Consider the following 14638-nt stretch of genomic DNA (forward strand, 5'->3'; position numbering starts at 1 on the left):
GAAGGCACAACGAGAGCAGGAAGAGACAGAGCAGCAAAACAAGAAGGCTAGGTCTACACTACCCGCCTGAATCGGCGGGTAGAAATCGACCTCTCGGGGATCGAATTATCGCGTCTCGTCGGGACATGACAATCGATCCCCGAATCGACGCTCTTACTCCACCAGCGGAGGTGGGAGTAAGCGCCGTCGACGGGAAGCCCCAGAGGTCGATTTTGCCACCGTCCTTACAGCGGGGTAAGTCGGCTGCGATACGTCGAACTCAGCTACGCTACTCGCGTAGCTGAATTTGCGTATCTTAAATCGACACCCCCCCCCCCATAGTGAAGACGAAGCCGAAGACTGGAGCCCAAGGGAATGATGGAGATGAACATTAGGTGTACACACAGGCAGGACCTAAAAGTGACCGTAAATGCTGGCTTTCTAAGGCACCATATTCCCCGTGCCTCACTTATCTCCATAACAAATGTCCTCAGCATGCCATCCTTGGCTCTGAAACTGGATTCTCTCCCTCTTGCACCTTACCAGTAATGGAAGTTCTGCAGGTCAAATTAGGCGCACAGCTACACCCATGCAGACTTCATTGTTTTCAGATTATGCCCTCAATGAGACCCTAGCAAACCTACATAACTCTAATGGTGCAGGGTTACACGGGGCATAATCTGAGAGCAATGGGCATAATCTGCCACATCGTGTGCTTAGATGGAGCAGAAGGAGGTGGCCTGGGAGTTGGTTGGGGTTTCCTGATGTAGGGCAACCCAATCTCATAGCAAGTTAGCTTCAGTGCAAGGACTCTATGCCACTGGCGGCTCAGGTGTAACAGAGCTCATCCTTCCTCTTATGGGGAGTGGCTGGCACAAAAGGCAGTAAAGATACTTTAGGCAACTTTATGCCAGTGAAGTTCCCTTTTGTAGGGGAATTCTCCACTGGGCCTTTTCCAGCCACTTACATAGCACAAGATAGCCTTAGCAGCACACAGAATCCAGCCCAAGGGAGCTGCATGGCTGAAGGTGAGGACATAATTTTATCTGCAGAACCTTAATTATTGATGGCAATTAACAATGTAGAAAGTTTGACTATCATGACCAGGTTTGTTTTGTGAGGATGACAGTGAGAAAACAATCTACTTACAAACTTTCAAAGGGAGGATGAGAAGCTGAATGTACCTATCTCAAGTACTTATATGGCCTCCATTATCACAGTATCTGATGACCTCACAATCTTTAATATAATTATCCTCATAGGTGTGTGAGGGAAAGAAGATTAGACAAACCATCAGTTTCCCAGGCTACAAACGTTTTACCATCATAGCTATACCAGCAACAGAAGGAGTTCCGCCGGCATGGCTAAACCACGCCCCCGAATGACATTAACTAAGCTGACAGAAGAACTCATTCTGTCGGCAGTGTTGTATACACTGAGGATTTTGCAGCACAGCTATGTCAGCATTAAGCCCTTTTAGTGTTTGTCCTCATACTAGACACCCTCACAAGGAACATACAGAAGGCGGCACCTTGGTGCACATGATATTCTATGCAGTGAGGAGAAAGATAGCTTCTTGAAAAATAGAGATGTGTTGGACAGACATGGGCTCAAAATAAGCAGAGAAAAAACAGAATATATGGCATGTAATTTCAATAATATGAACACTGAAGAATTATCCTTGAAACTGGACAGGCAGACAACTCTGAAAATGCAAAGCTTCAAGTATCTGAGTTTTAGAGTCCAGGAAAATGGGGAAATGGAAGATGAAATTAGAGCTTAGATAATAAATGTGTGGCCCAAATGGAGAGAGCTAAGTGGTATAGTGTGTGACAGGAAGATACCAGTAAGATTAAAAGGCAAAATCTACAAAAGAGTGGTCTGTCCACATTTAATGTATGGCCCTGAGTGTTGAGCAACAAAGAAGAAACATGAGCAAATGATCTGTTCCACAGAAAGGCAAATATTGAGATGGATGAAATGTGTATGTAGAGACATGCTCAAATTAATACCAATAAATGCAAAAATGAGAGAATGCAGGCTCAGTTGGGTTGGTCGTTTTAAGCACAGTCCTGACAACTATGTGGTAAGAGTCCAACAGATCAAGAATGAAGGGAAAAAACCCAGAAAGGCCAACCCAAGAAGAAGTGGTAGGATGTCATAAAGGAAAATGATGTGTGATAGAGGATATGGCACTGGACAGAGCACTTTTTTGGGGGGGGGGGGGGAGTGATGGGGGCAGGACTCGTAGATTTGATAGGATTAATGCAAGGGAGAAGAGCTGTGCCAGCGCTAGGGGGTATGATTTTTTTTACACTCTTAGCTGACATATGCAAACAAAACTTTGTAGTGCAGACTAAGGACAGGTCCACACTACAGTCTAAAATCAATACAACTTATGTCACTCAGGGATGTGAACCCCACACACACACTCCTCCCAAGCGATGCAAGCTTCGTGCTGTCCCCACTGGCACTATGTTGGCAGGAGACACTCTCCCGCCAACACAGCTTCCGCTTCTTGCCGAGGTGGAGTAATTATGCCGACAGGAAAGTGCTTTCCCGTTGGCATAGCACGTCTTCACCAGACACGCTACAGCAGTGCAGCTGCACCAATGTAGTATAGACTTGCCCTGGGACACTGACTATATCTGTCCCTGGGTCAGTTAGCTCCACTATTTTACATTTATACAAATCCTTTCATCCTAAAGGATCCCCAGGCACCTTACAAAGTACCTACAGGAATCACTTCACCAACCATCAAAATGCAGACATCTCTGGGGTGGAACACAGCAATAGTTTCATACTGCATAATGTTGAAGGACAAGAAGTCAGGAATTCTGTGATTCATACACCAATCACACAAAACCAATAAACTTCTACTGCAACCTTTAGGCTACATTTACACTTGGAGCTGGGAGTGTGATTCCCTGCTTGAGTATACATACTCATTGTGACAGAATACGCCCCTGCGTTCTCATCCTACACACTAGTGTAATATTTTTGCACAAGGCGTGTCTTGTGAGGGATCATTTAAAAACTGAATTTGCTGATCAGTAATATCATGGCAAAATGCACATAGCAGTGTTATATGTGAATTTATAAACCAACTGAGATCATGACTAAAAGTATGTTTTCCAGATAAATCTGGTGAGTGGCTAAACCAATTCCTCAGAGACGAAGAGCAAGCTCATGCTTCAACCAGGTGTAAACAAGGCTGATGGACCATTACTTGATAAGTGGCCATTCTTTGGCAGGAAATGGTGGGGGGCAAAAATACATTTTAGCAAAGAAACAGCATGGAGTTTCCTTCCACAGACTGCCTGTTGCCTTGCTCTCAGCAAGAAATGCTTCTCAAAAGGGGGCAGGACTAAAAAAAGAAGGGGCAGAACCCCAAGACACCCTCTCTCTCCCTGCCTATTGCATTCACTGTACCTGAAGAGACAAAGGAAGCAGCCACTGGACTCTGGGGGAGGGGTCCTGACCTAAAGATTTGGGTCAGTAAGATTGCTGCAAGCATGGGGTGAGAAAACTTAAACTACATTAGATTCATAGCAAAGTTAAGCACCAGTAAGTGTTTTGTCTTTATTTTTCTTGTGACTACTTCTGACTTTTTTTCTAATTACTTGTACTCTTAAAATCTCTCTTTGTAGTTAATTAACTTGTTCTATTTATTTCAGCTTGAACACACTGGATTAGACAAGTGTCTGGGTAACAAATTGTGTGCATATTATTCCCTTAAAGGAATAACGGACTCAGTGTATCTGCACTGTCCAGGAGAGGGTTGGGCAGTACAGGACACACGTTTCTGCAGGAGAATCTAGGACTGGGAGCGTGTTGGGGGGTCACCCGGTGGTAATATTTAAGGCTGGTAAGAGCCAAGGTGTGGCTGGCTGGCTGTAGCCCACACAGACATAGCTGGGAGCGACTTACACATTGGAGGCAGTTTGTGAGCAGTCCAGGCTGGAGAGGATACAGCAGCAAAGCATTGTAAAGGGCACCCCAGGTTAGAGGGCAGGGGTGACACAGCTTCTCAGTGGTCTGGATTGTACCCTGGTATGTCACACTCGTGCTGGCTCTCATCAAGCTAGCACACTAAAAACAGCAGTGTAGCCACAGTAGCAGGGTAGTGGCCAGTGGCCGCAGCACAGGCTACCCCCGGGGTACATTCTCAGGGTGGCTAGCACGTGCCACAGCTGGTCGCTGCCTGCGCTACCACGCCTACACTATTTTTAGCATGCTAGCTCGATGAGAACTAGCATGAGTAGGTAGGCGAACTGGGAATCACACCCCTAGCTCCAAGTGTAGACGTACCCTAGACCAGTGGTTCTCAACCAGGAGTCCGGGGCCCATGGGGGGGACCCTCCGAGCAGGTTTCAGGGGGTCTGTCAAACAGGGCCAGCACTAGACTTGCTGCGGCCTAGGGAAGAAAGCCGAAGCCCCACCGCTTGGGTGCTCTCCCAGGGCTATAAAAAACCCACCTCCACAAAGGGAGTAGCTCCCAGCGCTGGTGCACGTCTACACTGCCACTTTACAGCGCTTAAATTTGCAGCGCTCAGGGGGATGTTTTTTCACACCCCTGAGCAAGAAAGTTGCAGCGCTGTAAGTGGAAGTGTAGACAAGGCCTTCATCGAACACTACAGCATTGCAGCTGCAGCGTTGTAAGTGAAGACCTGCCCAAAGACCTGAATTTTAAAGTGATTTTTTAAAAAGTTGCAGGCATTTTTAAATGTAAAAATAACCTTGTCAGACTTGGAGAGGAAACAGAAGTTGTAGGCAGCTAACCAATATGTCCTGCAACACAATGGTCCCAGAGGTAAGTAACAGCCTTTTTTGATGACTACAAGTTTCTTTTCTTCAGATATATACACATTTACCAGTTCTAGCAAACAGATATTCTATAATATGCCAATATATATTAACTAATACCAGATTCTTACACTTCATTTCCTCTCAAGTCAATAAAAAATAATGAATGAAACAGTGACTAAAAGGAGACAAACTGCCATATCACTAAAATGGCAGAAAACACAGTAGGGATCAACTTTAAAGAAAGTCAGGCAGCAACAATTGATCTTGTTCCATCTCCAGCAAAGCACTGAGAAACCAATAGTGCCAATGCTTATGACTGTATCAAGAGTTTTGTGATATTGGGTGTTTGAGTTAAAGTCTAGCTGATAGAGAGAAGATATTACATGAGAATGTCAGCTTTCTTTTAAAAAAAATAAAATAAAATATGAAGTTTCTAGCCCTTGTAGTAACAGAGAAAAGCTTGAAAACATGACCCGAGTGCAACCTAAGGGCTCACACCGAAAGGCAAATTAAAAAGGATGCAAAATGGATTACCGTATATACTCGATCATAAGCCGGTTCATTTATAAGCTGACCCTCCCCAAGATGGATAAGTAAAAATGGAAAATTTTTATAACCTGTTCATAAGCCGAACCTATAATTCAGGGGTCAGCAAACTTTGGCTCCCGGGCCATCAGGATAAGCCGCTGGTGGGCCGAGATGGTTTGTTTACCTCGAGCGTCCGCAGGCACAGAGGTAAACCTAAGTAAACAAAGTGTCCCGGCGCGCCAGCTGCTTACCCTGATGGGAAGGGACAGCAACTGGTGGGGAAATTTGGGGGGCTAAGGGGGGAGAAGCTAGGAGTCAGGGGAGTAACCCCTGTGACCACCCCCCACATGACCCCACTCCTAGCCCAGAACCCCCACACTCTCCCCATCCCATCCCTTCCCACCTTAACTGGAGAGGATGTCTCTGACCTGGCTGGAGCTGCTCTGGCAGGCTGGGAAGTGCGGCCGCAGCCTGCTCCAGCAGGCCAGACCGGGCGGCGCGTTCCAGTGGGCTGGGCGGCACAGCCACAGCGTGCTCCAGCGCCCGGGCAGTGCAGCCACAGCCTGCTCGGGGGGGGGGGGGGGGGGGGGAGAGAGGAGGAGCCGAACGGCAGGGTTGCAGCCTGCCAGCTCTGGAGCTGCAGCTGCTTCAGAGGCTGGGGGGAGAGCAGCATGGGCAGAAGCGGAGAGACTCTGGCCCTGCCTCTTCCCTTCTGGCTCTGCTGGCTGTGCTGCCTCTGTTGGGGGGAAGGGCTGTGTCCCACCTCTCCCTCTCTAAACCCGTTCATAAGTCGACCCGCTTCTCTGGTGCTTCCCTTTTTTACTAAAAAAATTCGGCTTACGAACTAGTATATATGGTATATTTTTTTTAAAATCACTCGATTTTTGAGGGGCGTGACATTATTTTTGAGCAATTGGGGTTAGCAATACTAATGATAACACAAGGACATCTGAAAGGAGCACTTTAACCACAGGAAAGAAAGATACAGTTAAGATGTCAGACAACACAGTGTACACTACAGAATTTGCTACTCAAATATATGTCTAATTTCACATTCAGCACCTCCTCCCAAAAATTGTTAATGGAATGACTTTGGTGGCCATTACAATAGATGGCTATTATATAGTATAATTAGTATTGTTCCCCCTCTGCTGAGGTAAGCTTCCCAGTGACATGGAGTCTGGTTACATCCTATGAACAATTTATTTTATTTATGCATGTACACCAGTCCTGGAACAGAGGTGGTCACAAATAGCATGCAGGCCAAGTCCTTCTTTCAGGAATCTCAGCCATACACCAATGCTTGGTTCCCAGGAAGTAACACTGGCCTCGGTTGACCAAGGAAGAGAGCAAGGTCTGCTGCTTACACAGATACCTCTACTCAGAGCCTTGCATAACAAAACTAACAGCAATATTTAGCATGCCTTCCTAACATTGAACATTTGCCACCAAACTAAGAAAAAAGTACTTGGAAGGCTATGTGTAAAAGCACCACCTGGTGACATCTGCCTAAACAATATGGAGGAATTCTGGCACTTAGTGTAGGCAAGTTCTACTTTCCTTTTTCACCAGTTTCACAGCAGTGAAATTTATACTTAAGAGAGAGGGAAATCAGGCCCAAAATTGTAATGACTACTGAAATAGATAATTTTGATGAATTTCACTGTATTCTATGGAGTCAGGTGAATTGCACACACCACAAGAAAGCCCAAACAGCACCTCTCTCAAACCAGTAAGATCCAAAAATGGGACAGACACAAAAAATCCAAGAAAAACAAAAGGTAGAAGCTTAAATTAATGTGGGACTGATCATTTTAGTTCTGTACCGCTTCAATTATCTAAATTGAATGGGGGACACTGAATATTTCTGGATAACTGAGATTGTGGATAATCAAGAGAATTCTCAATTTAATTAACAGATGTCAGGGGATGTGACCTGTTTTGAATAAGAGGGATTTGCACTTAATTGAGGTTTCAGCTGTATCACATCTTTAGCAGCCACAGTTTCATTATTCTGTAAGGCAAATTAAATCATTTATTCTGATAAAAGTGAAAAAACAGCAAGAGTTTGGTGGGGAGGGAGGTATATTTAGATGGAAAATGAGATGGAAATGGAGAAATAGGTCAGGACAGGGGCACTGCCTGGGTTTTAAAAACTGTTTTAAAACACAAATAAAAATGCAACACCAAACCAAAATAAAAACATCCTACTAACCCCTTCCTATGCACACGATTAACCCACTCTTTGCTTATGCATGTACAGGGGCGGGGATATGCCTAGTTGGGCTAACCATTTTATGCCACTCCCCAAAGAAACAAAGATCCCTAGGGGACGGTGCTTTTTTGTTGTTTCTGATCACGGTTTCAGTCCTTGGGTGCCAACAACAGATTCTGTGAAATGCACCAGAACATGCTTCAGTTTAACACTGAGGTTTTTTCATTTCAGCAAGACACTGCCCGCTGCAAAGCAGACGGTGGAGAGAGCTCTGGCAAAGAGAGAGTCTGGGATTAAGTTTGAACTCGAAAACCCTGCAGGCAGCGAGAGGAGAAGGCGCTGCAGTGAACTCCGGTACTACGTGGCAGGCTTTCTCTGGAGAACCCAGCATTTTGGAAACTAAGCGAGGGGGGGTGGAGTAGCTTGCAAGCAACACAGCTGCCCTAGCTGCTTCTTCAATACACCCACCAGACAGCGCACAGCCCCCTATGCGCCCTGGTCTCCCCGTCATGCCGACCCCATGGGTGCCGAGGAGCAGCAGCGAAATCACCCACCTTTTTCACTCTCCGGGTCGTATAGAGCCCCATCCCGTCCTGAACTTTAGACGACTTCAGGGCAAACCTGTCCGGCACGTACATGCCCAGCATTTTGCACTGACTCGGGCCGCCTGCTAAAGGGGAGAAGAGTTAACAGGGGCTTTCATTGCAAAGGGCAGGAGATGGGGGAGGGGGCAGGGACAGAGGGGCCGGTTGCAGGATTACCCCGGCTGGCTCCTGGAGGAGAGGGGTGGAGTCAGAGGCGGCTGCAGGAGCTGGATGGGAAAGCCTGGCCTCCAATTGGCTGAAAGTTGGTCGGGGGAGATCTCTGCAGAGAGAACGGGCCGCTCCTTAAGGCAGCACCGCGGCGGGCGGGGGCTGCAGGGCCCGGGGGGAGGGGGGACATTTTTTCAGCCGCCACAGATTGTACACTCCGGGGCTCAGGCCCAGACTGGCCGAAAACACGAGATCTGGCTCCGGATCTAACGGAAGTTCAGTGATGTTCTGATCCAGCGCCGCTTAGTTCAGCCCGTTAGAGACAGAGAGGCAGGCCCACACGTTTGGACCCGATCCTTTGGCGGTCTTCAGGGAAACGGGAGAGGGAGCTTAGGCTGCTCCTGACCCAGTTTAGCTCAATAAGTAAGATCCATAACTTTGAGATCCTGCATAATCTTGGACAGTCCTTTGCCAAATGCCATGCATGGATGTGACTGAAGCCCTGCAACAATGAACACACTGCCACTATAATTCATTATGATTATGCAAGTTATGAATTGTTATCCTAAGAAGGCATTTCGATTTCAAATATGGATGTGGTGGAAAATCCAGCACTCAGGACAAAAAATGGCCCCAGTTTCAGGCTTTGATTCTCCTTTTGTAACACCAGTGAAAGTTAACCAACAATTAGTCTCTTAGGGCTAGGGTGACCAGATGTCCCAATTTTATAGGGACAGTCCCAATATTTGGGGCTTTTTCTTATATAGGTGCCAATTAACCCCCACCCCCCGTCCCGATTTTTCACACTTGCTATCTGGTCACCCTACTTAGGGCAGAGAACATTGTGAATACACCTTTTACCTGCCACCTTCTGTATGCCCTGTCTCATTTCCATACAGGTTTGCTCTCTTCTGCCTGCAAAGGAAGCATCCTGCTCTTCATCAAGGGCAAAGCTAAACTCTCTATTCCCTCTTTATTGAATCTATGTTATTTCTCTTTAATTTGTGTTGCATAATACTCAACCACATTTCCCAGCTGCAGTGGAGACAGACTCAAAAAGACCCAATCCAAGTAATGAGAGACACCTGACTTCACTGGGACTCTGCACAGGTGCAAGAATCCATCCAAGCAGATCTTCTTGAAGTATTGGAGCCACAATTTGCCCCCCTTGTGTTCACGACAAATGTGTTGCAGAGTCAGAAATAGAAAGTATCAGGGGTAGCTGTGTTAGTCTGTATCCACAAAAACAACAAGGAGTCCGGTAGCACCTTAAAGACTAACAGATTTATTTGGGCATAAGCTTTTGTGGGTAAAAAACCACTTACACTTCTATTTCTCCTAGGTCCCCAGTCCAATGCCTTAAATACAAAGGAACTTCCTTACTCTTCTAGCACCCCTCTTCCTCACTCACCTTCCATCCTGTGCACTGAATGACACAGGGGTCTCAGAACAAATAACATGTGATCATGTAATTAAAGACTATCATAATGCATATGCACAAAGGTATCATATTAAGCAACCTTAATTTTGGCATTTCCTTACTTCTGAGTGTTTTAAAACCCTTAATATTTGTAACTTGGGGGGGGGTTGATTTGTATATATCATCTTAGGTTTCTGTTTTTTGTAAATCAGAAATTACATCATGTGGAACTATAGTGACCCCCTGTGCATGGATCATCAGCACATTTGGAATCCAGGACTCTTAAGTACACAGCACAGACTTCTACAACTTGAGCTGAAAATATTACTGGTACCAGTAGTAGGTGCTATGTGGATCAGCCACTGGAAGGAAAGCAAGACACTTGCCATTGACTTACTCCTCTATTAGCTAACCAATAATTGTGTATTAGGAACCAGAAGCCTTGAGTGCTAGTCCTGGCTTTGGAAGAGAGAGAGAGGTCTAATGGTCACAGACAACATAGTCAAACATATACATTTGGCATTTTCAATCTGAAAGGCAGGCTGGCCGAGTAGCTGAGACTTGGGATCTGCTTAGTGTCTTTGTGCTCCTCGTGTACTATACAAAGGACATAGAGAGACAGAGGAGCCCTGGAAGGAGAACCCGAGCACCAGGGCCATTTAGGGTGGCACTATACAGCTCTCCCCTCGCAGCCTGCTATGCTGGGGACAAGAAGTGGCAGTCAGCACAGTCGTTCGGAAGGAGAAGAGGGGCAATGGCTAGAGCACTCAGTCTGGTAATTCTGCACTGTGGAGAAGCCCACAGTCAGTCTGCTGTAAGTTAGAGCAGACCCCAGGGCTCCTCCAAGTTATGCTGGGGGCTTTAAGTCACCTTTGCACCCCCTTTCCAGGTCAGTACCTTCTGTGCTATACTTCCTGAAAGATGCAGCCCAGAGTCTGGTCCTTGTTCTATTCCTAGCCCAGCCAGAAGTGACCTGGTGTAACCTCTATGTAGTATGCCTGTGATTTTAATCACAAGTCTTGCAGTATTTCATGTTTCTGTTAAAAATCCAGCTGCTGGAGTCAAAAGATTGCATGAAAATCTTAGTTTTCACTTTAAAAGAAAAACTAAGTTAATTCTAGGCCTCATGGTTGCAGAGAGAAAAAATAACTTCAGTCATTAGCTGAGGTCACCCTAAAGGCTCAGAAACCAGAATGTGAATAAAAAGAACCAAATATATATATATATATTTAAAAAATCCCATGGAAAAAAAAACCCATGATTTTTACATCAAGCTCATGATTTTGGGGGTCCTAACTCATGATTTTTAATGCTTGTGGTTGGCAATATTGGTTATGAGCCTTACTCCATTTTAATTCTGTGTACTTCACAGATTTATTAACCCCAGTCATTGGAAGAGATGAGACTAGAACTCATGGTCATAGCCTCTGGTAAACTCCCCCTTCCATAGACCAAAAGGGTAAAGGTGGCAGCTGCTGCCATTGTATCACTTCCCCCATCCAGAGCTCTAGATCTGTATCATTTCCCCGTGTCCAGAGAGCAGTGCGTTTGATATATTAAAAAATTGCTGTAATGGGCCTATTCCTTTGTTAGGATTTATTTTGTTCCTGATGTACCTAAACTCCCTCTCATTGTCTTTGGCCTTGCCAACCAGGGAATTTTTCCTAATGTGTTATGCTGCCCTTTCCTTATCAAGTAACACTGACAAAACTACCTGTTTCCCTTATCCCATTTTTAGAAACAGCTAAACTATTTTTGTTGAATCTTTCAAAAACAAAAACAAAAAAAATCAGTCTGAAGCAGAAACCAAGCATGGAAGCTGTCAGCCTGACCTGCTAAAAGGTTGGCAATTTCTTAACACTTTCTATTATAATTCCGTTTTCAACCTTAACTACAGGAAATAGAGTTGGTTGAGCGGGGGGGGGGGGGGGAGTCACAGAAAATGTTGAGTTTTTACAGAAAATCCTCCAAACCAAAATCTTGTCAGAGCTTATGGTTTTCTGGTGAAAAAAATAAATCAATTTTTTTCAAAGAAAGCAAACACTTTCCACCAAAAGTTTTGTTTAGTTGAAAACCCAGTTTTCTGTTGGAAAAAGCTGATGGGAAATTTTCAGCCAGCCCTAATGCTTTTAGCTCTGCCAATAATGTATACATAAAAAAAAATCTCTGTTTATTTTTCCTTCCTTCATATAAAAATGAAAGCCAGAATCTGCATGTTAGCAACGTAAAAACATATTTTTCTTCTTGCATAGATAAAAGTTGAAACAAGTACTGATATTTTTTGCAGCATCTCCGAGCCAATATTAACTTGTATGGCTGCTGCCTGTGCTTGATCTATGAACAGATTTCATTCTACATGGTCTGTCAAGCCAGGACCTTTTATGAGCATGACATGTCCCTAAACATTTTTAATTAAGGAGAGACGCTTAGACACCATTTACCAATCTATGTATTAGTCCAAATTCACCCCTGCTTTAAACTCACTGCATGAATGGTAAATTCTGACTATTACCTTCACTTTTGACATCAGTTAATGCTACAATTTTAGGCACTGCTGTTCAAAGAAGTTTAGATAAAATCTCAGAAACTTAGAAAGCATGAGCAAAGAGAACCAAAAACATCTGCCAATCTGTATATTTTTCTATACAGAAAAATTAAATATATAGTTAAAAATAAAGCACAAACTGTGACATTACATTTTGAAAAGTACTGTACACAGACCTAGTTTGAATACTAACCACCCTAACAGTTTGATAATATAATAAACTGTAAGACTGCAGTATTACAAAGGACAGCAGGACCTGACAGTGTATTTTCATTAATAAACAGATTAAATTTAGCTGTGAATTCAATCCAGAATGCATATATAGTTGCCTCAATATATAAACAATTTACCAAATGTAGTGAAGATTGTAACTGGCAAAAGAACATTCTTTTTCCAATGGAGAGGTTGGTTTGTTTAAATCTGATTAAAAAGTTAAAAGGAAGTGTAAAGGCATTTGAAGCAGGCAGAAGGGAAGGGAAAAGATCAAAAAAGTTATTGATAAACACTTGGTATTTTAGACTATATATTTAAAATTCTGTGTTCATATCTTATACTTTTAATAAGTAGGCCACTTGTTCTTTTGAATTAGGCTGTCTTGTGAAGGACCTCACTAACATAGCAGCCCTTGCGAAGTATTCTACAGAGTATAATTTCTTTATTTTCCTTATAATATTTAGAGACTTCCACAAATTAATTTATAGATGGGAGAAAGTTACAAGTGGTTGACAGTAGGGGAGGGATAGCTCAGTGGTTTGAGCATTGGCCTGTTAAACCCAGGGTTGTGAGTTTAATCCTTGAGGGGGCCATCTGGGGGCAAAATCAGTACTTGGTCCTGCTAGTGAAGGCAGGGGGCTGGACTCAATGACCCTTGGGTCCCTTCCAGTTCTAGGAGATAGGTATATCTCCATATATTATTATTATTAGAGTTCCATCCAACTCCTATTAAAGTCTGTGGAAAGACTTCCCCTGACATCAATGGAAGCAGGACTTAGCCCTTAGAATGAAGATGCCTTCTGAAGCTTAACTGCAACATTACAATACACAGAGTGCCTTTATTTATTGTACAGTACACAGATATTCTATCATACTCTTCCAAATCACTACAGTAATCTATACTCAAAACAGTACATATTACAAAAGTGACAGGCATTTAGATTGCAGTCAATCACTTCTTTAAAATAGCCATGCTATAGTTTGCATATGGTTTGTTACAGCCATTTAAACAACCGTTTTGCCTTTATACTTTAAATTACCTGTGTGACAGTTTCTTTTGATACATGGACAACAGCTGTAATAAGTCAGTTGTGACTCCTGACTAGATATGCTTTTTACCCGATAGCAAAAAAGAATAAAAGAACTGAAAGAAATATAGAATCTCTTGTGCATTGTAACAGCATGGCTTGCCCCATGGGTTGGAGAACCTGGGGCTAAGCCAACCCTGATTCACAATGAGCCCCACCTGAGAGGCAGTAGGTGATTCCAGTATAAAAGAAACAGGAAGTTACAATGAAGGGAGAAGCACAAGAAATTGTAATTATGGTTGTAGACAGTGTAGTGAGTAGTAAGAAGTCTCCTGCAGGGCCCTGAGTCAGCAGGGTAGGTAATAGCTAGGGGAAAGCCTATGGGAAAAGAAAAACTACAGTGCAGAAGTAGTGGGAAGGATGCAGACAGGCCTTCAGGGAGGAGGGGAGGTGCCCAATTGAAACTGGAAGAAGATTGTGAGAATCAGATCTGGTCTACACTGGGGGGGATTGATCTAAGTTACGCAACTTCAGCTATGTGAATAATGTAGCTGAAGTCGACATACTTAGATCTACTTACCATGGTGTCTTCACTGCAGTAGGTCGACTGCTGACGCTCCCCCATCGACTCCGCCTCCGCTTCTCGCTCCGGTGGAGTACGAGAGTTGACAGGGGAATGCTCAGGGGTCGATTTATCGCATCTTTACTAGACGTGATAAATCGACCCCTGCTGGATCAATCGCTTCGGAGGTAAGTGTAGACATGCCCTTAGTGTTCTGTTTTTAAAGACTGTGTGTTATTTTGGATTATCGAGAGAGACTGAACTAACTTTGGGGCCTGAAGGGCCCGTGTGTTCCCAGAAAACTAAATAAATGGGACCAATTGAGGGAATAGTGTGAATTACCTGTGGGTTGTGGTGTTCTCAAGAGTATGCCTACACTGCCCCTCCCCAAAAGTCTCAGAGCCAGGGTCAACTGACTCAGGCTCACCGTGCAGGGCTAAAAACAGCAGTGTGGACATTCCTGGTTGGGCTCTGACACCCACTCCATCTCACTACATTTCAGAGCATGAACAGGAACATCTATACTGCTATTTTCAGTCCCATAGTGTGAGCCTGAGTCAGTTGACCCTGGGCTATGATGCTTGCTG

The 14638-nt window shown here is 44.4% G+C and overlaps 1 protein-coding gene across 2 annotated transcripts in view; it reads right to left on the reverse strand.

The window, feature by feature from the left end:
- The window catches only part of PRDM5 (PR/SET domain 5), a 140876-nt gene extending 132576 nt beyond the window's left edge, over positions 1 to 8300 (reverse strand). For both annotated transcript variants that reach the window (XM_065405377.1, XM_065405376.1), the window contains exon 1: positions 8086 to 8300. In XM_065405377.1, the coding sequence (XP_065261449.1) occupies positions 8086 to 8178 (93 nt within the window). In that variant the 5' untranslated portion in view covers positions 8179 to 8300. The remainder of the gene's footprint in view (positions 1 to 8085) is intronic.
- Positions 8301 to 14638: the final 6338 nt, after the last annotated feature.

Source organism: Emys orbicularis, chromosome 5 (assembly GCF_028017835.1).
Source record: "Emys orbicularis isolate rEmyOrb1 chromosome 5, rEmyOrb1.hap1, whole genome shotgun sequence".
NCBI classification, from domain to species: domain Eukaryota; kingdom Metazoa; phylum Chordata; order Testudines; family Emydidae; genus Emys; species Emys orbicularis.